Source organism: Antechinus flavipes, chromosome 3 (assembly GCF_016432865.1).
Source record: "Antechinus flavipes isolate AdamAnt ecotype Samford, QLD, Australia chromosome 3, AdamAnt_v2, whole genome shotgun sequence".
Classification (NCBI taxonomy): Eukaryota; Metazoa; Chordata; class Mammalia; order Dasyuromorphia; family Dasyuridae; genus Antechinus; species Antechinus flavipes.
In genome coordinates, this window is record NC_067400.1 from 222605121 (window position 1) to 222630554 (window position 25434).

Sequence of the window (25434 nt, forward strand, 5' to 3'; positions counted from 1 at the left end):
ACTCCCTTTATCAAATGCACATAGCACATTCTCCATAACTTGAGTTTTAGAAAATTGAATAAAAAATGAATTGAGTAAAGAGTGAACAAAAGAATTTTCTCTGTCCTTACACTTCAGCCATCTTGGACTGGGGATCCTACTGATTCAGACATATCTTCCTGGAAGCTTACTGGGCTCTATCCTCATTATGAAGGTACACTGTGACACAGTTGTCCCTTCCTCTGTTTGTTTAATTTGTCTCGGAACCTCAGCTTTAAGCAAAGTAGCCAGGTCATCCATGTATTCATTGTTCTCCAGACTCTAATCTGGATTCTACTTTTCCCACTACACTATAAGCATATCTTCTTATCCTGAAAATTCACTTCACCCCAAGACTCCTCCACTTCACTCTATCCCTGAAACTTCTTCCTCTAATTCCTCTTGGTTGGTTCTCCCCCAAATCTCCATTTTTGAGGAAAGTGGCCAAGTCAGCCATGTCTACATTACTCTCTGGCTTCCACTCCTGACTCTCTCCACTGTCTTCTTGTCCCTACTGAGTACTTTCTCCCCTTATTCCTTTTTTGGCTTTCTTTTGTGTATTTTCTTTCCTATTAGAATGTCAGCTTTTGAGAACAGGACTATCTTTCTGCTTAAGCTGTATTTGCTTGATGATTTGACTTGAATAAAAAGCATTTATTAATCACATATATGAACCACTTAAATAATAATATGGGATAATATGCCATTAATTGCAAAATGAGCACTATATACATTGTCGAATGGGAGATCATTATAAATCACTCATAGTTGATACTTCAGCTTCTGAAGAAGTATTTGAGCTGGGCTCAAAAAGTTACATCTTACTGATATAAATTAATAGATTAGATAATAGATAAATAATAGATTAAAAATATAAATAAATTTATAATTTGCAAGTTTCTTTCCTCACAGAAACTCCACAAAGCTGATTATACAAATATCTAGAGATGAACCAACTGGTACTCTGAGAAACCACATTATTTGTCTAAGATCTAATGATTACTAAATAGTAAAACTGATTCTCAGGTCATTTATTCTTTCTAAAATACCATGCTGTACTGTAAACAGAGGAATATTATCAGCTGAGACTTAGAGACAAGAACATTTTGTATTTGGTAGGGGGGAGGAGAATGTGTGAAGCCTGGCCTGATTTAAGCAAAAATTTATGTTAATGAAATACATACAGAGGTTATTAAAGAATGCAGATAAGAGTGAGGTTGTGGAGAGCAAGAACAAGGCTTCATCATGAATTTAAGGAGTTTGGATTTTATCCTGTGGGTAGAGGACTTCTTTGAAGCATTTTGAACAGGGGAGTAACAGAATGAAAGTGATGTTTTTGAAAGATTAATCCAGCAGTATTATGTTGACTGGATCAGAATAAGTAGAGAGAAATTACAACAGGGTATCTTAATTTGGGGTATCAGAACTTGTTTAAAGAACAGATAATTTTATATAATTGATTTCCTTTGTAATCCTATGCATATTATTTTATACATTTACAAGTATCATTATACATTACAAGTTTGGTCAGATTACCAAAGATGTCATGATATAGAAAAAAAAAATAAGAATCTCTGAATGATAGCAAGTAAATAAGGAAGGAATGTATTATAATAATTAATAAAGACATACACTTTGGTGATTGTAATGGAAGTGGAAAGTAGAGATATCTATGAAAGACATTTTTAAGAAAATGGCAGATTAGGTAGATTTATAAAACACTTTGAATTAAGAATGATTTTATATAAAGACAACAGAATAGTGACACAAATAATGTCAGAAGGGGGCATTTGTGATAGATTGTGAATAGACAGTGGTAATTTTGAACTTTGTTATAGACTAATGGAATTTGAGGACCAAAATTCATCCAAAATTTAGATCTGGAAATATAATTTGAGACTAGTGACAGCGATCACTTCATAACTTTTTCATTATAGAATCTCAGAGGAGTTTATTCACCTTTTTTGAATTATCCATGTAATTTAAAATATACCACCATCTGCCAATTCTGGTGTCCTGGAGTCATAGCTGCCTTTAAGGTATTTTGCTGTTTCTGAGAATGAAGATGGTATCTTTTTATTCTAGTTCATCCAGATTTAATTATAATTTTTCATACTTTATTCATATTAATAGTAATTATATAAAAACAAATTGTTATTAGAACAGTTAAATGCATTGTTTTATAGGTGCCTTTTGTTTCTGAGTCACACTAATTTCCCAATAAATTTTGCTGCTAAAAGGACCCCTTTCTTGAAACAAAGAAATCACAGTTTTATAGGTCCTCCTCTCACCCTCACCCCTATCTTAAGAAAAGACAAATGTGTTTCATCATGTCTTCAGTTTAAGCAAACCTTAAAAATTGCTTAAACGTAACTCTTTAAAGCAAGCTCATAAAATCGGATTTTTAAGTATTCATAATTTTGTATCTTTCTCTTAAAATCCTCTTAAAATTCTTGCTCTCACCACTGTCCTTTTAAAATACATATTGGCTCTTTTGTTTTATCTACTAAAGTTTATATGAAAGGTTCCTATAATAGTTTATTTATTCCCTATTTTGATCAAATGATTATCAGTTCTACTCTGGCATTTGTCCATAGACAAGCTCATTCTCTTTATTAATCTTTTTTTTTTTTTTGAGTTATAAAGGGAAGACAAATGGTTTTCTAAGCTTTTCTCTCTCTGCCTCTCTTCCATAAAATTTTCTTTTCTTTGTCATTAGAAAAATACATAACATTTCACATAGTAAGAGTAAATAACCTGTCATTAAACAGAAGCAGATTTTTTTCTGTACTATTTTCCAGAAGACAATATAATAATTACTATTTCTTTTCCTTGATTCCTGTGATCTTATAGCTATAGTTTTAGATACTATGGTTATATTCGTATATTATCTGTATAGATTAATAATTTAGATACACAATATTTATTTCACTTGACATGTAAAACAAATGAATGTCCCTGTTCTGTGAAGTTTATTTTCAAATGAATTCCAGTTGTCCCACTAAGGGACAATTATTTCTCTTTTGGGAAAATTATTTCTCATGTTGTTTTGAATAAGATTATGCAACATCCTTTCTCCCATTCTGAATCTCAGATTATCTTTCATGTTAATTTTGCATCTCTTTAGGAATTGAATTTGTATGACTTGTTTAAAAATTTAAACATTACTTTATGTATTCAAAAGTTTAGAAAGTGATTCAGTAATTTTTACTGTAGAAGAGTTTGAAAAGACTTTATTTTCATCAGTCATGTTATATATACATATGATATGCCCCTGGGGAGGTAACAATCCTTAGAAAAATATAATGCTACTTTCATAAAACATATTAAAATTAATATTAATTTATGAATTAGATATAATAGTATGTTTTTAAAGAAATCAATATGTTATATGTGTAGTTGACTATGATAGACTAATAAATTTCACATAGCATTAAAAATCTGTGAGATAATAAAATCTGTGAGTAAAGAGAAATGGAACTATTACTTAATGTATTATACCCATAAGAATTGAAGTTTTATCTGAAAGATAAATATTTAAATAGCAGATATATATTAATTAAACATAAGCATGAGAAGTCATGTTTTGAAGCAGTAAGAAATCTAATATTAAGTCCTGATAATTGAGTGAGTCGTTATTTCAGTTCTGAAACAGCATGGAACTCATGGACATATGTAAGAAATAGCTGCTTACTTTTTTTTTCTCCAATAAGTGCAATAGATCTGGACTTTAAAGTGTAAGGGTAAATGTTGGTACTGCAGTTAGTACTGGCATCTTTAACAAGTGAGAACACACCTCAACTATATAAATCAATTCTAGGTATAAATGCTATGTGAAAAAAGGCCTAGACATTTCCACATTTCCAATAAATGGAATAGGAAGTTTCTTCTGATTGGGTGAAAGACTTGGGCATGAAGTTTGGGATTTGTTTAAAATGAACAAGGTAATTTGGAATCGAGAATTTTATATATCTGAGTGATAATCCCAAAAGAGAATCTCTTGGGGACAAAGAGTATAACAATAGACTTAGTCTCACAAGCCAAAGTAGGGCTGGAAGATTTAGCCTTTTTTTAGTTATTGGAGGCAGTGAATACCTTAGGAACCAAGGATTCACCAGAAGCAATGAGGCAAAGCAGATTCAAGGCTGTATAAGAAGCTTTGCAGAAAAGCAACATTATATATGGAGGAAATCTTGAGGGCTCCAACAAAAGGACTTTAAAAAGCTGTATTACCTGCTTTTGCCACATGTATTCTGATCTTGAGCTCACTCTTCCCTATCCTCTTGTATTTGTGTAGAGTACTATTATAATTAAAATTTAGTGGTCTGTCTAATTTTTAATATCAGATGATGCTAAATGAAAGAAACACAGCAGTAGGGGAAGATATCCTCTAAAACCTTGAGGATATTGTAGAACCTTGAGAGGAGATGTAGTAATGGGACTTCTGAGCACCTAGTCTGCCAATTTGAATTAAGATTGGGATAGGCATTCCTGGACATGTTTTAAAGAAAGAAACTAGGGAATTAAGAGAAGTAAGATCATTCCAGCCAAGAAGAACCCATACTTTGCCAGCAAGGGCATGGTGGCAGGAGATGGAATATGTCAATGTCTATTGTTGGGCAAAGCAGTCAGCTTAGTGCCAAAACCTCATCCCTGACCCGGTTAGTTCTCATTATCACATGAAAGTATTTTGTGATCACTGCTTACATGGCTCTCTCTGTGCTAGGAGATGCTCTGTTGGATAGGTTAATCAGACACTCTCTATGGTCTTGGAATATGAGCCTAGAGTCCTTTCAACTACTGCTTAATATGGTGTGAGAAGTTGTGAAATTTTCTTGTGGTTACTCCTCTGTGCCCCTGTTGTTGGTTTAAAGGGATTGAAGGTAAACTTTTCTCATTATTATATTAGATAATTAGTGTAGTATAGTGTAGCAGATTGGGTAACTATCATTTCATTGACAAAAATTTCAAGTTTGCTCATTTGATGCCAAAGATACACAAACTTTCTTAATGCATTGCTATTTCTTACACTTAATAGGGTGTGATTATTTATAAGTGCTAAAGAGATGACAAAATTTGTTAACAACTTTTCCCTCTATTATAGAGGACTGCAGGAGTGCTAAATTTTATAATTTTCTGAAGCAAATTCATAATTATCTTTCTAATGGCCTTTTTTTGTGTGTGTGATCAACTGCATCTCTTTTAGTGGAGTAGATGCCTTCATCCATATTAAATAACTTATGGATCTGACACTTTTTTTTTTTTTTTGGCTCTTCCTCAGCTCTGCTGTCTAACAGAGCCCAGAAAGATTACTGTTATTAGGCATCAGAGGTTAAGGCATAGAAGGCAAAGGCCCTGGAGCCCCTGTTGCAAGAGAGAAGCCAGGTAGACATCCAAACCCTAGGCCTCCAGCATTATGGCTGTATGTGGTTACTTCCATTCAGATGAATCACTTCACCTTTGAGCAGGGGATTTTCCACCATGGCCTGCTCAAGGTGGGTGTATTCTGACAGATCTCCCAAGTGGCATTTTTTGAACAAGAAAGAGTGGGTGCAATGGCAGAAATTGTGAAATTAGAAGATTTGGGAAAAATAAAATAGACCCTTAGAAGACATTTTCACTTTAAAGCGACAGTGGAGCAGCAGATGAAAATGTAGGTCTTGAACTTTCAAAAGAGTTTAGATTGGGAGATGTAGATTTTGATGTCGTCTCTGCTGTAGGAGTTGATAAGAGTAAATTACTAAGTAAAAATTGCCACAGAAAATGAAAAAGAGAGTGCCAAAGGATAGAAGTTTGGTAACATTTTAAAAATAGGTAAACAAAAGGAGGATAAGATATCCAATAAAGGGGATAGATCATTAGGAGACTCAGGAGAATGAAATACTTTCTGAAGTCAAGTGGAAAAAGTATCCAGAATAAGAGAGGCTCCAATAATATTAAATTCTATATAAAGGTTAAGAGGGAGTAAGACTTAAAATAGAATGCAGAGTTTGGCTGTTATTAAGGCATTAGTACACTTTTTAAGAGTATAATTTCAATATAGGAGATATAGGAATCATGTCAAAAGGATGTAGAAAGAGTAGATAGTGAGAAATCAGGTAGCTTGCAATAGTGTATATGGTATATAGAATACTTTTTCAAGAAGATTTACAATGAATGGCTATGGGGGATCCACAGTTTAATGTCTGAAAGGGTCAAAATGAGGAATTAGAGAGATTCAAAAATAATGACATGTGTGGAAAGGAGTCAGTGAAAAGTGAAAGATTGAAGATATATATTCAAGAGTACTAGTAGTAGAACAAGGTCCATTGAACTCAGTTTATAAATATCAACCTCTCAAACCACAAAATATATCTTCTGACAAAACTGCATAAAAGAGTACTTGTTATGAATTTACATTTTTTGTTAATTACTATTGATTTAAATGGCCTTAATTTTTTTTTTTTAACAAAGGAAATACCAGTATCTTTAGTTGTGTATAACATGAGTTTTGTTGCCATATGACTTTTTTGTTAACATATTTGTAAACATCGTTCTTTGGATCTGGTTGGTTTGAGAAGGGAGGAAAAGATCTGGAAGAGTTTATGTGCAAAATGGGAGAGTGTGTGATAAAGGAGGATTACCTTGTAGCAGGCAGAACTCGGTTGAGGTTATAGAACATAAATTTGTAGTTGACCCAATTCTATGGTTATTACAAATAGTGTCATTGGAAATATTTTTGTACAGATAGGTCTTTCTTCTTCTGTGAGGTAATAATTTTATTGGAATAGAAACCTAATAATTTTCTAATTTTTATTATATAATTTCATACTTTTTTTTTTTTTTTTTTTTTGGCTGAGACAATTGGGATCAAGTGACTTGCCCAGGGTCACACAGCTGGGAAGTAATAAGTGTTTGAGACCAGGTCAGATTTGAACTCAGGTCCTCCTGACTTCAGGGCTCAAAGTGTTCTATCCACTATGCCACCTAGCTGCCCCCATACTGTTTTTTAAAATGGTTGTACCAAATTATAACTCCAGCAACAGTAAATTTGCATGTCAGTTTTCACATATTGAAATTTCCCATCTCTTTTTTGAATACTGTTTGCTGAAAATAAGACAGTAGATACCTTAGAGCTCTTTTCTTTATTTTATTAGTAATTTTGAATATTTTTTTTCAGATAGCTTTTAATAATTTGTGTTTCTTCTTTTGAATATTGCTTGTTTCTTTTTAACTACCTTTTATCAGATAAAATTGATTTACTTTCATGAAAAAGAAGTTTTTTCTCTTCTTTTTCTTTTTATGTTTAATGAGAAAAGATTGCTATTCTTAAAATCAGAAGACCTAAGCCTGTAAACAATCTACACTACTCTAGTTGTATGACTTTGGAGAAGGACACTCAATTTCTCTTATACTCAGTTTTCTTATATGTAAAATGAGGACAAAATTCCTGTTTCAGATTGTTATCCAGTATAGGAAGTGAAAGAGTGGTTGGCAAGTTATAGAACACACTATGCAATAAAAAGGAGGTATTTTATTTCTGTTTCTCTTGTAACTTTAACAACAATCCCTATTATAGAAGATCTCTAATTTTAAATCTCAATTTGTGACCCCTCAGCTGAGTTACTGTTTTTGTATTTTCACTATATATAAGACATCTCTACTTAATGTCCCACCTTAAACTGATCATTTTCTCCTTTCTTCCTTAATCTATCTGTCAATGTATTCCTCCTCATTTTCTCTGTTACTGGTTAGGAAACCTTTCAGTTACCTGTCTGCTACCACTTGAAAATGGCTATTTTGTTCAAGATCTCTGAAGAGAAACTTGAAGAAGGGTCTAACCTCCTGTGTTTGTACATGACACTACAGGATTACTACAGGATAATCAATGTGGCAAAACACTTTGAACTTTTTGTTAAATAGGAATGCTGTTCATTCTTTTAATTTTTTTTCATTTTTGAATTGAATACTCAGTAAGATAAATATTTCTATATGCAGAGCAGATGAGTACAAAAGGAATGTACATGTTACAAGAATGTCTGCATCCTTCTTCGTGTACAACAAATTAAATAAATTATTTTCAACACTGTTCTCTTTGTTTTCTACTGATTTTGTTCTCTTTTGTGAATTATTTAAAAAATCCTTCATTGACCCTCCTTTTTAATTTTAATAACTTTTGCTAATCCCATTTTCGCCCCCAGTTGTTCCCTTACAAAAAAAAGAAAGAAAAACAAAATACTCATATCAGATATGCATAATCAAGCAAATCAAATCTATTTGTTGGCCATGTCTTAAAATATGTAATCTCATTTTATACAATGAGTTGGTTCCTCACTGTGAGGCTATGGGTAGCATATTAGTTTCAAATACCATCAGTCATTCTCCAATTAATGGGTATACTTCTTAGTCTCGAATTCTTTGCTACTAGAAAAAGATCTGCTATAATTTTTTTTTAATACTTATGGGTCATTTTCTTCTTTATTTCTTCTCTTGGGAATCTATAGGCTTTGTTCTGGTGCAGGTCAAAATGTGTGCCCAGTTTAGTACCTTTTTGATTGTTTTCCAGAATAGGAGGATCAGTTCACATATTTTCCACAATTGTCCTTTTCAGTTATTTTTTTTCATTTTTTGATATTTCAGGAGGATCTACAGTAGAATCTCAGAGTTATTTTAATTTGTATTTCTCTTAATTATTAGTTACTTGGTATACATTTTTTCAAATATAATTTTTCAAATTATCTGTTGATAGCCTACATTTCTTCCTTTGAGAGCTTTTTTCATGTAATTTGTCTTTGTCTATTGGAAATTGGCTTTTGTTATATATTACTTATTATGTCATGTTATATGTAATATCCATTAAAATCAGTTCTTAGGCTTTTTGTTCTTCCAGATGGATGCTTTTTACTTTTTTTAGGTAGTTTGATTGGGCATTGAAAAAAAATTAACTTGGATAATATTTTCATTTTATATTCACATAGCCCAACCATGAGCAGCTAATGTTTCTCTAATTATTCAGATCTCTATTTCTCTGAAGGCATTTTCCTAGCAGCATTATTCATTTTTTAGTTTCATATCCCATCCAGCCATTTACACAAGCTATTACACCGCCTGCTTTCACTATTGCCCTATTCTTCCCCATCTGAACCACCCTTTTTCGTACCAGACCTGAAATGTGGACCTCTATAACTGCATTTTTATAACTACATTCTCTGTGACTCATTTTTGAAGTTTCCATTGTAGGCCCAACTCATTTGATTGGTTACTGAATACAAAATAGCTCACTTAATATATAATATCTAGACACCAAAACATGGATAATATTATCTTTACATCCATTCTAATCATCTGCCCAGGCCATATCATTTGCCTGCTGCTTCTTCCCATTACCCCCCAACTTTATGCTTCCCTTCTTAGTTACCTTTCCCCTGTATATGTTGCTTTCTCATATTAGAATATAAGCTCCTGGAGGGGAAGGACTAGTCTTTTTTTTTTTTTAATCTTAGTATGGCAATTGACAGATAATAAATATTTATTAATCTTTTCTCTCTAAACCTTTCCCTCTTCTAAATGACAAGATTTGGCAACTGATTGGATATAGGTTAAGCTTTCTTTAAGATGTTCTTATTTCTGTCAAAGGTATTCTTTTCTTCCAGTCTCCTTGGCTTATAAACTTGGTATTATATTGAACTTCTTACTGTCTATTACTCACATATCTCATCATTTGTTAAATCTTACTATTTCTACCTTCATAATGTCTCTTTCATCCGACTCCCTTTTCAGCTACCATGGTTCAGGCCCTCATAAACTCTTAACTGGATTATTTTGGTAGTGTGTTATTTGTTTCCCTATCTCAAGTCTCCTCCAATACAATCTGTCTTATATATTCCTGTAAAAGTAATTTTTCTTTAAAGGTAGATCTAACTCCCCTATATGGTCAGCATGTAGTCTTATAAAATCTTCTTTATCTTTCTATGCTCCTTGGACATTAATCCTCATCCTATATACTGAGGGAGGGGCAAATTATTTACTGAATTTGATTTTACTCAGTTAAAATTATGGGGTGGAACTTGATGACATGTAAGGTCTTTACTGACTCTAAAGCTTTTCTGCTGATTATGGTAATCAGCCCCTTCTTAATTGAAAGTAAAGTCCTGCAATTTTTTTTTTAGTTCAGAGTTGCTATCATTATTTTAGGTAACCTGTTTTGTCTTCTCAGCTAAATTGTGAGCTCTTTGAATGTTGGAATCAAATCATACTACCTGTGCTTCTTCTGTATCTGTTGATCCTTTAGCCATGGCAGGTACAAGGTAAAAATATCGACTTACTCAGATTTATACTGGGCTTAAACATTTTTTCTTAAACACTTTTGCCTTTGTATCTTTAAACCTCCCATCTCTGTCTTCAGTAGGAAACATGATTTTATCCTCGTTTTATATTCTACTAAAATGAGGCTGAGAGAGTCTTAAGATTTCTTTCTTGGGAATGGGAGAAGAGATCTTTGGTTCTCAAGTCCTTTGATTCCCTGTTTGGTGCTTTTTTCCACTAAATGGAACTATGTGGAAGTTGGGGTTAAGGCCTCAAGGATCTTGTGGAGCTCTTCATACAAACTCGAACATACTCATTTTGAAAAGAGAATTTTATTTCTCAGAGACAAGATAGTATTTTATCAAGGCTTTAGTGAGTGGGTGAGTCATGCATTTGGAGTGATTTATTTAAAGGAAGAACTACACTGAAATGATGAAATACGTTAAAATCTTGTTTTTAATTTCATCTCACTTTCTGATTACTATAATTAGATATACCTTTCTATAGATCAAAGAATAAAAATTCTTACAGAATACATTCAGTCAAATATTTATTAGGCTTCTGCTTATTGCATGCCGGGCATTGTGTTAAGTACTTTTGATACAAAGACAAAAATGAAAAAGTACCTGACCTCACAGTGCTTACATTCTTTATGAGAAATCCAAAGACAGTGAAGGCATAAATATAAGTGAATGTTATATACAGGTCCAAGAACTGAAGATAATCTCAGGGTAGAATAGTGGATATTGTGCTAGACTTGCAGAAGAACTGGTTTTTAATACTGGCTTAGTCATTTAGCTCTAGGATCATAGGCATGTCACAACCTCTCAGAGCTTGTTTCTTCATGTGGGGCTAATAATGCTTTACTGTGTATTTCACAGGGTTGTTGGAAGAAAAGAAGTTCTCAAACCTTACAAGTATTTATTAACTCTATGCCAAGTATAGTATGCATATGTATATCTATATATGTGTGTCTATATGTGTATATGTGTATGTGTGTGTGTGTGTGTGTGTGTTTGTATCTGTGTGTTTGCCTGTAAATTAGAGGCAATCTCAGAGGGAAGTTTGTAAGCTTAAGGAGAAACCTTAATTAAGAATTGACAGAGGCCAGAAAAACCAGGAAGTTGGAGATGAGGAGGGTGGGTGTTTTAAATATGGGACTCAGCTTTGTTTGAATTGGTGCTATTATTATTTTTGGTCCAACTTCATGATTCCTTTACTAAAGACCTCTGAAGTCCTCTCATCATAGAAACTCCTTCCTTCACTGAATCTTTGCAGCTTATTTGCCATGCTCTTAAAACTGCTTGAGACACTAAGTGCTTGTGACTTATCTAGAATCACACAGCCAGTATAAGTTAGAAATAAGAGAGACAGTATTACTTTCACCTGTATTCACTACACACTTGTCTCATTAAACTTCAAAGCATCATTGACAAGATGTGTAAGGGTTAAATGTATTATATTGTACCTATTTGAGAGTAGAGTATAATTTTTGGCTAATTTAGAAAGTTCCCCAGATACAGGTAATATTTTAGGGAAATTTGAAAGGTAATAATGGAGCATAATATGGAATGGAAGAAGGTAAAAAGGAATTAGATGGTGGAAAGTTAGTTCTTCTTAGATATTGTAATGAATTAAAATGAATTTAAAAAAAAAGGAAAAAAACAAGAAAACTAACAGATGTGAAAGTTGTGAACCCTTTTCATCTTAACTCTTTCCTTTGTTATATAGGAGAGGTTGCAAGGAGTTGGGGCAGAATACTTCAATTTAGGAATCAACTCTAATGTAAAAAGCACAAACATCAAAAAGATTCTTTTCATAAACAAAATTATCCAGATATTTTCCACAGAGTTTATTAAGTTTACATAAGAGAAACATTCTTTGGCTTTTTTTTTACTTTGAGTAATGATAGAGAATTACATAGCTTTTTTATAAATCTAACATTGGAATGGTGTTTTTTGTTCTTTTATTTGTTTATTCCTTGAATTCAGTATTAATTAAGACTATGAAGTGATTAAATAGCCTTCACAGCTATGGATAACTAAACAAGGGAATTGTGACTGGGCCCAACCATTCTGGAAAGCACTTTGGAATAATAGGAAAAGTAGATTTAATTGTTCATACTCTTTTACCAAGAAATTCTATTGCTAGGCTTATTGTCTGGCAAAAGGTCATTGACAAAGAGAAAATCTCTTTATGTTCTGAAGTATTTATAACAGCTGTTTTTGTGGTAACAAAGAACTAGAAACAAAGATACCCATTGATTAGGAAATGATTAAACATATTGTGCCATGTGGATGTAACTGAGTAACTGAGTTACTATTCAATGAGAAACAATAAAGATGATAAATATGGAGTCATGAAAGAACTTATATGAATTGATACAATGTAAAGTAAATAGCCAAGAAAATCAATATATATGACTATGTTAGAATAAATAGAACAACTACTGTAACATAAATGAATACTGCAGAATTACAAGGAACGTGCCAATTGGCATAGAAAAGATATGAGGAGACATCTCCCCCTACTGCTTTGTAGAAGTTAAACCTTGTAGAGAGATTTTTTTTTCTTTTTGTTCATTGACTTTATTTTATTTTTCTTTATTCCTTCCCTTTAAAAATTTATAGAATGAATAATTCTCTGAGATGGGGAAGGGTCAGAATTACACAGGAGAAAAGGTAGGTGAAGCAATAAGAAAAGAGGCAATGTTTTTAGAAGAAAATAAGTTTTAATTTTTTTTAAAGGTATATAAATTGAGATCTGCCTTGCCCCTTTATTCCTTCCCTATACAAATAGAAGTAGTTATACTATAAAATAATCTCAGCTATTTAGGTAAATAAATGAAAGTAGGATTGGTGACATAGTCTATAGAAGTTTAAGATTTAAAAGTGGTGTTAAACATTACTTTACATATCTCTGGGGTTTAATAGACATAGGAACCATTCCTAAAAGAAGATTATTTGGTAGAGATGCTGATTATATAAAACAGGGAGGTCAGACATGCAGCTGGGTGAAGCCAAATCAGAGGAATTTGGAATTAGAAATATTAAACAAAATCAATAAAAATTAGTAGAACATAAATAATATTCATATGTGATTTTTTAATGTAAAATATGTGGCCACAAAGAATTTTATTTATTATATGGTTACTCTATTTTCCAGAGTTTGAAACCACTGAAATAAGGATTCTGATTTAAATTATTCTCATGTATAGTCCTTGGAACACTTTTCCAAATAGGAGGGTGTGTATGTGTGTGTTTTCTGAAAATGTGCCATATTTCTGACCCTAGTAATTTGATTTGATTTGTCAAAAGTGTGGAGAAACTGTGAATGAGCCCCAATACCCTCTTCGGCTTTCTTTCTCTAAGGCTGGGAAATGAGGAGTAAATTCAATTGGCATATCCAGGTAGTACTAGTAGCTAGAAGCCACAAAACATCTTTGCCACTAACTTTATTTACTTTTGTACTATAAGAAGTGTACAGTCGACATCTAGTTGCACTGTAAGATTCTGCTTGCATTCTCCTTACTCTTTCAAATGCTCTTTATTCCCTTATTGATCATCCTAAAAGAAGTAGCCCTTTAGCTTTTGCTTTAAATACTTTCTACTTAGGCATCACCTTTCATTTGGTAGAAATCCTCTTTCATTGGTAGATAGTGCCTTCTTTTATAGAGTCAGAACTGCCTTTTCCTGCATCTGATGCTCTTTGATCTGGTTCTTTACCAATGATGGCAGAATAAATCTTGGAAACTGAAAAGATTGCTTATCTCCTCCGTAATATTTAAATAATTTTAACAGTGTCATTTGAACTAAAGCAAATTATTCTGGGTCTTTTCTGAAGCTAGATACTGGTATCTCACACTCATCTTCATTTCAGGTATTTTGCATAAAATTAACCAAAGTTAATATTAGAAATGAAGTTTTGAGTTTGCTGAAAGAAAAGTTTGGAAAGTCAAAGAAACTGTAAGCGAGGTTAGGTTTATAATTTCATATTCTTAACAACTGAAAATTTAAAAATAATATTTTAGATTGAATGCTAGTTAAAAAATGAATGATGTTTTAGTTTTAATTTTTCTTTAATTTTATTTTAACCCTTTTCCAAACTCAAAGACTTAGTGGCAAATATTCTTAGTTCACTTGTATTCAATATGCTACTAGATGGCACTAGAGATTAGAATTGTATCAGACTTGCTCATATGTTTCTTCATGGTTCAAAGAACTTGGAACTATTCCCAGTTTAAAATAAGAGTCAAGCAGTGTATCTAGTTTAAGAAGCACAGTAAGCTAAGGATGAGATTATAATAAATTTTATTTTGCTCAGAAGATACTTCTACAAAAATGCCAATACACCAATATTTGAACTGTAGTACTTTTTTCTAAAGAGTGTTACTTGTTCTCAAAGACAAATTTTTATTGGGATTTTTAAAAAAATCATCAGTATCAGCTAATACTAGATGACTTTGACATTTATTAGTGGAATGTAAACTGGTCAAGGATTGGGTTCAGAAGTATCAGAATTTGTCTTTGAAGAAGTCACAGAATAACTCATATTTAGGCTACTTGAGAATTAAGTTAATTAATTTCCTTATCCTGGCCACCCTCATAAGGATCATTTTCTGTCTGTATTGCTCTCCACTAATAACAATAGGTCTGTTGCCTATTATCTCTTGCTTTTGTTAAAAACATTACGAAAAAAACATAAGGATTTCTGTACAGGTAAATCATATCCACACAGAAATGGATCATTAAAAGTGTTCAAAATTTTGGAACTGTGAAATATATTGGAAAATTTATGTTTCTTTTTCTGCCTTTGTTATTTGTTATTCTTCCAGAACATGGACACTCTGTGGGACACCAGAATACCTTGCTCCAGAAGTCATACAAAGTAAAGGTCACGGAAGAGCAGTAGACTGGTGGGCTCTGGGGATTCTGATATTTGAGATGCTGTCTGGGTAAGAGCTTCTTTATGGACCAAAATTCAGCATGTTTACAAACATTTTTCTCCTTCTTTCTTGTATCAGATGTATAAAGAGAGTCACTGATGCCTTGATAAGTGAAGTGACTTAATAGCCGTATTAACAATACAGCTAATATGTATCAGAGGTGGACCTGAGTCTAGTCTTTTGGCTCTGATGCCAGGTCTCTATCTGCTGTAGAACATTGTTTCTTCCTATATAATGAGTATCAAAAGTATAGAGATTATTCACTTTAGCAATTCAAAAGACTTTGATTTCATTGATAGGGCAGTTATCCTCTACAGATCCTTGCAAATGGGAACTCCTTGCTTTTGTTCATGACTTAGTGTCATCCATCCCACCCTGACCCATAGTCTCTCTCCCCCTCCCCCTCCATCCATCACTTTAGTAGCCAGCCTTTTGATAATGAGCCTCTGTGAACTTAGTAGTGTTACTCCTTAGCTTATATTATAGTTAGAGAGACAGGGCCCTATATCTTATTTTCTATGATGTAGGAGAAAGACTATTGGACTTGAATTTAGGAGAGCTCTGAATTCATATTCCACATCTGATACCTCTTGGCTGTATAATGGACAAGAAACTAGGCCTTTCTGAATGCCATTCTCTATCTATAAAATGGAAATGACTTGGAACTCAGGAAAAAAAAAAAAAACAAACCTATTTCCAATTTCTCCTCCAACATTTGCTAGCCATGTGACCCTGGGCAAATCATTTAATCTGTCTGTGCCTCAGTTTCTTCACTGATAAAGTAACAGGGTTAAACTTGACGTGTAAGGTCCAATTTCTAGTTTGTTTCATGAAGTACATATAATGCCCACTAAAAAAAAAAAGATCTGTGAAAAGACCATTTTTAAAATGGTCTTAATGGAGAAAAATACACAAGATGGTTTTTTGCTTTTTGAAATTTGTATAGGTTTTTGCCACAGAATCACCTAAGAAAAGGAAATAGTGCATTCTTCTGGAAAAACCACCAGTAAAATTTACCTCTTTCTATGAAATGACAACTAGATTTCTTCCCTTTATTTTTAATCTACCAATAGTCTCTCAGGCCTTCATCTTTAGTAATATTTTTCAACACAAGGTGGCAGCATTTTCTGTAGATTAATTTGCATTCCTGGATCATGATTTTGATCTTCAATAAAGTTACAGTATCTTAGAATTTTAGAACTAGTCCAGACCAGTTATTTTAGAGAAGGAGCTGAGCCCCAGAGAAATATCAATGAAGATAATGTTTTTGTCTTTTGGCATGGCTAATAAGAGTAATAAATTATGGGTCATTGATAATATGATTTTATATTATCCCATATTGTAAAGGTTTTTGTTTTTGTTTTTGTTTTTGATATTTGGTATTTGGTAGAAAAAAATTATAAAGCAAAGAAAATACTTTATTTCTTTTTCATTGCTGTTAAAATAAACACACATAAAGAAAATCCGGAATTTTCACCTTTTATTCTACAACAAGGCTTGATGCCCTGTACCATCTTAATAAGCTATGCTTTTTCCCCCCAAAAAAGTAAAAAGATAGTCCCTTTGAAAGAAAGGAATGAATCAATTAGAAGATACTAGAGCTAAAAGGTACTGTAAGATCATCTTTTCCAATTCCTTCCTTGTCTAAGGTCACATACTGACAAATAACTGGACTGACATCATACTATTTCATCCAATGTTTATGTGTTGTGCTAGACATTGTGAAAAATATAAAGATTTTAATACATCCTTTTGTCTAAAAGTAGCTCACCTTTACTCTACTGGGGCTATATTCTTTTCTCCCATGATCAAATCTCAACAGTAGGAAGCAGTTAAGAAAAATGTAAAATTGACTAAAAATGAGAGTTCCTCAGTGTTCCACTATTGGACAAACACTGAGTATAAATTCATCGATTGGAGTGATGACCCTTATTGGTGTACTTATATTTATAATTTATGTTAATCTCTCACTCTTATTAGTATTCATTATCAAGAATGACTTTAAAAAAATCCTAATCCTTCTTTAAAGTATATTTGAAATTTAGCATAAGAAACCATTAATTGAGTCATTATATCTAAAACTATGTCACAGCTAAGACATAGGATAGATTTTGTTTGTTTTTTACTGTCAAGAACTTTAGATCAGATTTAAAATTCAAAGCAAATAATGCTGATTACAAGGAACTAAGCATTCTTATTTCTAGTAAAGGTCTTCTTATGCTTCCTTTAATCACTATGTATGATTTTCTGATCTTATCTTTCTTAATTTACTTCAAATGTTGACTTAATGAGGTCACCTCTGATATCTCTCAGTATAACATATTTCTTTAAGATAAGTTATTTACTTGTTAAACCGGATTCGGTATATTAACTTTGTTTTTCATTGCTTATAGTAAAATGATTTTAAATATACTACAATTTAGTGAATAAAAATACCAGTATTTCACAGTGTTATTTCTTAGATTCTACCATAGTGTTACTTTTCAATAAGTATTGTTATTCCTTCTGACATGATTACCAGTGTTTCCCTTGGTATAAAAAATTTCCACTTCCTTTTTCAACTGCTGCTAAAATATTTTTCCAATAATACTGTCATGGAATCTCTTGCTTACCAAGAACACTTTTTGGTTAATATACTCAATAACTGCTTTCAGGTGTGACAAATTTTCTCCTAGAGTTTAATGCCCTATTTCTTAAATTGTTATGTTTCCACTATGTATTATTACATGTGAATACATTTGAAAGAGGACCACAGCCCTAGTTTTGGTTGCTAAATAGGAAAGGGAATATTCATTATAACACCAGTAGGGAAAATATCTCACAGATACCAAAGAAATGAATCAGTATTTAATTATTCTATGAGGTGCTAATTACATAAGATTCTGGTCACTAATGCCTGCAAAAGGAAATAATGAGACTGGAAAAAGCATGATTTCAGTACTGCAATACCATCCCAACTATACTATATACACCCACACCTTTATTTTATTTTATTTTTTGAAGCATATACTGTTTATGCTTTGAAAGCTTAAAAACAAGTAATATATTTATTTTATTTGTGTCATATGCATTTTCATTTTAAAAATATTGTTATATTTGATTTACATTTTCTATCCAACTTGTCTTCCCTCTACAATACTTTAAAAAAACAAAAAAATTCTATGCCCCTTATTTTATTATTATTATTATTATTTTTTAGTATTGCTCAGTTCTTGGTTCTTTTTTTTTTTCCATTTTCCTAGCCCTGAAATCTCCCTCGATATATATATATATATATATATATATATATATATATATGGCATTTGGGATTAAGTGACTTGTCCAAGGTCACACAGTTAGGACATATTAAGTGTCTGAGACTAGATTTGAAGTCAGGTCTTCCTAACTTCAGGGCTAGTGCTCTATCCACCCTCAAGACATATATTATATATTTAGAGCTGAAAGGAACTTTAGGGATATCTAGTCCAATAACTTTTTTATTTTACACATGAGGAAACTGAGACCTAGAGAGGTTAAGTGATTTAACCTGCTGTTGATGGACAGTGATACTTTTATCAAGTGGCAAAAGAACACTCCTCACTCACCCTTGGATTTTTGCCTTATTTCATTACAAATTTACATTAAATTTGGATCTTTTGAAGGGAAAAGTGGTAGAAAGTAGAGCAGGAATTAGCTATTTAGTAGAATATTTTTCTTTCTGAAATCCTTAATTGTATCAGATACTTAGCTAAATTCCAGTATTTCAGAGGGCCTTTATCCTTTTCTAATAACCCTTAGTGGAAGACTGAGATATGAAACTGACAAAATTATTTTAGGAGATCATCTTGGAATTGATCTTTGCAATTTTAATTCTTTTCCTCTAGTTTTTCAAAAGTTTCTCCCCTCCTCACAAATCTCAATTGATGCAAACAAAAAAAAAAAAATAGATTGGTGGATTTTTTCCTTCCTCTCCATTGTTGAAAATTGTCATTAAAGATTCCTTCTTATTCATGTAGCATTATTATAGAGGTACTCTACAAATCTATAGTATTCTCAGCCCAGTTCTTGTTTCTCTTGCCATTTTACTTTATAGCTCTTTGCTCTATAATGACATGAGCATGATCCCTCTCAGCCTTGCCTCCTTGGTCTCACTGTTATCATGGACCCCAGTGTGGGCAGTAGAACTGTTGTGGAACCGTAATCAGACATTTAGGGGAGAACCTGAATTCTGCTAGCCAACTCCAAATTCTTGGGCATGAGCGCGAATTAAATTTCAAATTCATTCCAATCCTTTTTGCTGGCCACATCTTTTCCTTCTCACCATGTCATTAGAAGTGGTGTAGAGGGCTTTGCAAGCATTCCTTCCATCTTCAAAGATGAAGTATCAGTGGCTTTATGTGTCACTACAATCCATGCCCCTACTGTATTTGGTTATCTTAGGGATCTTTGTAGGTCCGGACCTTAACTCATTGCTTGGAACAAAGCCAAGAGCAGAGTACAGACTGTGTTGTCCTATTTATTAAGAACCATGTGTGAAACAGCTTGCACTATGTAACACCATGTGTTCTACCAAAAAAACCCAAAAAAACTTGAAAAACAAAAAATCCCTCTAATCCTCTAAGGGTTTTCAGAATTTCATAGCTTAACTTTTCTTTGCTTTTCAGGATCTTTGAGGGAGAAAAATAAGAATGGCAATGGCAACAACAATAACAGTAAAAATAATAAAAACGGGCATTTACATATTGTTTCTTATGTGCCGGACACTGCTAAATAGTTCACAAATACTGTTTTGGGTCTTCTTTACAAATGTGGGATATAGGTGCTATTATTATTTCCCTTTTTCTAATTGAGGAAACTGAGACAGACAGGAGTGATTTATCCTTGCTGACACAATAAAGTAACTGAACCTGGATTTGAATTCAAGTCTTTTTGACTGACTTTTGCAAAATACTTTACATACATTATTTGCTTCTCATAAAGGTGAGTAGTGCTATCTCCATTGTAAACCATTGAGATAATAGAGATTGGCATGTGTCATTACAATAGCTAATGTCTAAGGTAGGATAGGAATGTAGATCCTAATTTAAGATCTAAGTTCAAGGTTTCTTTCCCCTACACAGAAAAATGGTAGTCTTCTGGACATGTACATTGTAAGTTCCTGAAAGATAAGAATTCTCTCACTTTTGTAATTTTATCTTTGCTTTCTAGTGTAATTTAAATCCCCCTAGTGCCAAATACACAGTGAGTGCTTAATAAATGCTTTTAAATTAGATTATTCACATCTTGAATGTGTCCCAGGTTTCCTTCCCTCTTGCCAACTCTCATCCAACAAAGAACAGGAGATCATAGAATCAAAAGCCACAGGGACTTTAGATGCCATTTAGCCCAGTAGTTGCGGATCTGGATTTCAAAACTCCACTTTGGGACTCAATAAAAGAACTCTTCCACTACAAGCTTGTTATTTCCCACAGCCCAATGTCAGGAGCCAGACATACTTTAGATAAGTTTGCTCAAGTCAGGATTTTAGCATGGCCCAGGTAGCTAGTCATTGAAATGTTTGTACGGGACAGGACCGCCATCTTGTGGGCACTTTTAGGTAAAACAGATTTTTAACTCAGCTTTCTGTGAAAATTTAGACCCTCCCTCTTTTTTGTATCCCTAGATTTTTTTGTGCTCAAATTTTACAAAAATTTCCCATTTTTCATCTCCTTTTTCTCATAGCTTTTTCAGATCTGTTGGTGGGGACAGCACTTATAACAATGACAGGCCAGTATGGGTGTCAAAGGCCAAAAGAACAAAATTCTGTACTGTCTTTCGGTCCTGCTCTCTGATTCTTCTGGCCTTTAATAATGTTCCTGATTTCCCTCTGACTCTCATGCTAGCTTTTCAGTGATATTGGTGTTTCATTTCTAATCTCAATCCCACCCTAATCTTCAGATTTATAAAACCTTTTATAGCCTATGCTAAAACTATGGACCCTGAACCCTAGAGCTCCCTCTTGAAGCCCCTGCCCTATACTATAAGACCTGACACCATATGGCTCTTCTTTGAATGTGGGAGGAGAGCAATTTGACTGTGTAAAGGATACATGTATGTCTATATACTACCCAGTCAGTCAGCCTTATGAACTAAAATCCTTCTCATCTTATGGGGTTCTCAGCTCTTTCACATAAATCCTTCATAAAATCTCTGTTTCATGTGCTGGATGTACTCTTTTTAAAAATATTTTTTAACATCATAGAGTTTAAAAGTCAACTAGTCTAGCTCTCATGATTATACAGTTTGATTTAAAAAAAAAAAGAAATATGCATTCATAGTTTCTTTTGTTTTTATATTAACTTAATTTCTCCCTATATTTCTTCCCTTCCCACTTTTCTGAGATTCAATTCCTTATAACCAAGACTTTTTTTAGAGAAAAAGAATAGGAAAAATCAGTAAACTGATTAATATACTCCCAAAATCTGACAAAATGTTCAATGTTCCACAGCTATGAGCCTTCCCTTTTTCTTTGCCCATTTCCACCAAAGGAAAGAAAATATATTTTCATATCTATTCTTTTAGGGACCTAACTTGTTCTTTTTAAGTTGACAGCATTCATTTTATATTGTTTGTGATTACTGTTCTTTTCATTTATATTGCATAGTAGTTAGTAATCATTGTGTGTAGTTTTTGGCTCTGGTTATTTCACTTTGCATTTATTCATGCTAAGTCTTTCTTTTCTTTTGCTTCTGTATTCCTCATATTCTGACACCTATTGACTGAAATGGCTATTTCCAAGATTATCACCAACTCAAGTCAACATGTATTTATTAAAAGTTTCTTATGCGTTAGACACTATTGTTAAAAAGTAAGGAAATAGAAAAAGGCAAAAACAGTTCTTGTTCTCTAAGAGGCCACATTGTAGTGGGGAAGATAATATGTAATAACTATGTGTATACGACATATATATATATACACAGAGTAATCTGTAGGATAATCTCAGAGGGAAGACATCCAAGAGTTCTTTTTTCAGTTCTCATTCTATTTGACCTTTTAGCAGTTTGTAACACTGCTGATCATCCCCTACGGAATTCCATCTTTTTGACTCATTCCTTCTCAGACTCCTTTATTCAATCATCCAACACTTATCAACCACTGAGAGTGGTCAACTCCAAAAGCTGGATCCTCACCAGACACTCTTCAGAGTCTTACCCCTCCCAGATTAATTCTTTTGTGAGGGCAAAGACATTTGTTGTCTAATTTGTTAACTATTCTTTAATTACTGGCTGGGTATTGTCTACTTGAAAAGGCTAAGTTCTCCCCTTTGCTTCCAGGGGATGATACATCATCCTTACATATCTTGCCACTGGATTCCAATAGCTTGGAGGCCACCAGACTCTGTAGAGCAGAGTGAGACCAAAGACTTTGCACAGATCTGTTTCACTTAAATACAATTCATTTGGGAATCAAGACAACATCCTCCTGATGTCAAAGATCCCTTTTGAGAATGAAGGATATACAACAGCAACAACATTTTTTCGTACTCATCATCCTTACTATTCAATAACATTTTGTTTACATTCATGTATAGCTCAATCTTTTTAGCTATTATCCTAGCTACGTCCTCTCTGAGCCTTAGATTCCTCATCTGACAATTGGAGGAAAGAATCTATAGCAGGAGCTCTTAATTTGGGAACCATGAATGATAACTATGTTTCAATATAACTAGTTTCCTCTGTTCTATATATTTAATTTTCTGAATTATAAATCAGTATTCAGATAGGAACTGGCCAAAAACAAATTAAAGAATTATTCTACTTAGCTGTAATAGAAGTGGCCTTAAGCTAGGTAAGTTCTTTTTTTTTTTTTTTTTTTTTTTTTAAATAATAGCTTTTTATTTACAAGTTATATACATGGGTAATTTTATAGCATTGACAATTGCCAAACCTTTTGTTCCAGTTTTTCCCCTCCTTCCCCCTACCCCCTCCCCTAGATAGCAGGATGACCAATGCATGTTAAATATGTTAAAGTATAAATTAAATACAAAATAAATATACATGTCCAAACCATTATTTTGCTGTACAAAAAGAATCGGATCCTGAAATAGTGTACAATTAGCCTGTGAAGGAAATCCAAAATGCAGACGGGCAAAAATATAGGGATTGGGAATTCTATGTAGTGGTGCATAGTCATTTCCCAGAGTTCTTTCGCTGGGTGTAGCTGGTTCAGTTCATTACTGCTCTATTGGAACTGATTTGGTTCATCTCATTGATGAAGATGGCCAGGAGCATCAGAATTGATCATCATATAGTATTGTTGTTGAAGTATATAATGATCTCCTGGTCCTGCTCATTTCACTTAGCATCAGTTCATATAAGTCTCTCCAGGCCTTTCTGAAATCATCCTGTTGGTCCTTTCTTACCAAACAAATAATATTCATATACCACAGTTTATTCAGCCATTCTCCAATTAATGGGCATCTACTCAGTTTCCAGCTTCTGGCCACTACAAAGAGGGCTGCCACAAACATTCTTGCACATATAAGTTCCTTTCCCTTCACAAAGATCTCTTTGCGATATAAGCCCAGTAGAAACACTGCTGGATCAAAGGGCATGCACGGTTTGATAACTTTTTGAGCATAGTTCCAAATTGCTCTCCAGAATGGCTGGATGTATTCACAATTCCACCAACAATGTATTAGTGTCCCTGCTTTCCCACATCCCCTCCAACATTCCGCATTATCTTTCCCTGTCATTTTAGCCAGTCTGACAGGGGTGCAGTGGTATCTCAGAGTTATCTTAATTTGCATTTCTCTGATTAATAATGACTTGGAGTATTTTTTCATATGGCTAGAAATAGTTTCAATTTCTTCATCTAAGAATTGTCTGTTCATATCCTTTGACCATTTATCAATTGGAGAATGGCTTGATTTCTTATAAATTAGAGTCAATTCTCTATATATTTTGGAAATGAGGCCTTTATCAGAATCTTTGACTATAAAAATGTTTTCCCAGTTTATTGTTTCCCTTCTAAACTTGTCTGCATTAGTTTTGTTTGTACAAAAACTTTTCAATTTGATATAGTCAAAATGTTCTATTTTGTGATCAGTAATGATCTCTAGTTCTTCTTTGGTCATAAATTCCTTCCTCTTCCACAGGTCTGAGAGGTAAACTATCCTGTGTTCCTCTAAATTTATTTATGATCTCATTCTTTATACCTAGGTTATGAACCCATTTTGACCTTATCTTAGTGTACAGTGTTAAGTCTGGGTCAATGCCTAGTTTAGATAGATTCTTAACATCAAGCTCAGCATATCCAAAATAAACTTTGTTTTGTATTTTTACATTTTCTGTTAAAGGTATACCATCCTTCTATTCACCTAGATTTGAAATCTCAGAATCATCCTGTGCTTTTCATTCTTCCCGCTTCCCATGTCTAATCATTTGCCAAATCTTGTCAATTATATTTTTACATCTTTCTTATCTGTTCTCATCACTCTAGTTCAGTCTCTCATTACTAGTTACCTATTATTTCAAAAGCCTTCTAAATTTTCTCCATGTGTACATGATTTATCTTCTTCAGTAAATTAAAAAGCATTTATAGCTACCAAGAATGAAATGATCCCCGCTTGCAAAAAGATTACATTCTAATGAGACACAACACCTATGTAACATAAATATGTGTTAAATAAATATAAAGAGAATAAATACAAAGGAGCTAAGTAAAAGATTTTATTTTTATTTACTTACAAATAATAAAAGTTTGGGAGGGAGTATACTATGGTTCAGGGGTCCTCAAACTTTTAAAATAGGGGGCCAGTTCACTGTCCCTCAGACTGTTGGAGGGCCGGACCATAGTAAAAGCAAAAACTTTGTTTTGTGGGCCTTTACATAAAGAAACTTCATAGGCCTGGGTGAGGGGGATAATTGTCCTCAGCTGCCGCATCTGGCCGCGGGCTTTAGTTTGAAGACCCCTTTGTTGTTGCTTCCCCCATTGTTCTCAAATAGAATCATAACATCAGGGAGGGGATGCTGTGACCTGTAAGTGAATTGGATCTAAATGAGGGAGTCACCTCCTCACTTTCCCTCCAAAGCCAGCTGAGTTCAGTGGCAAAATATAGATCAGGATGACAAAGGTGAGAAGGCAATGCATTTCAGACCGGAACCATGTCCAGTAGAAGGGAGGGACAGGGGAGATGGAATGTGAAGTGTCTTGTCACATCGAGAAGT

The 25434-nt window shown here is 33.3% G+C and overlaps 1 protein-coding gene across 2 annotated transcripts in view; it reads left to right on the plus strand.

The window, feature by feature from the left end:
* PRKX (protein kinase cAMP-dependent X-linked catalytic subunit) overlaps positions 1-25434 on the plus strand; it is a 138228-nt gene that overhangs the window by 89414 nt on the left and 23380 nt on the right. For both annotated transcript variants that reach the window (XM_051984573.1, XM_051984572.1), the window contains exon 4: positions 15137-15256. In XM_051984573.1, the coding sequence (XP_051840533.1) occupies positions 15137-15256 (120 nt within the window). The remainder of the gene's footprint in view (positions 1-15136; positions 15257-25434) is intronic.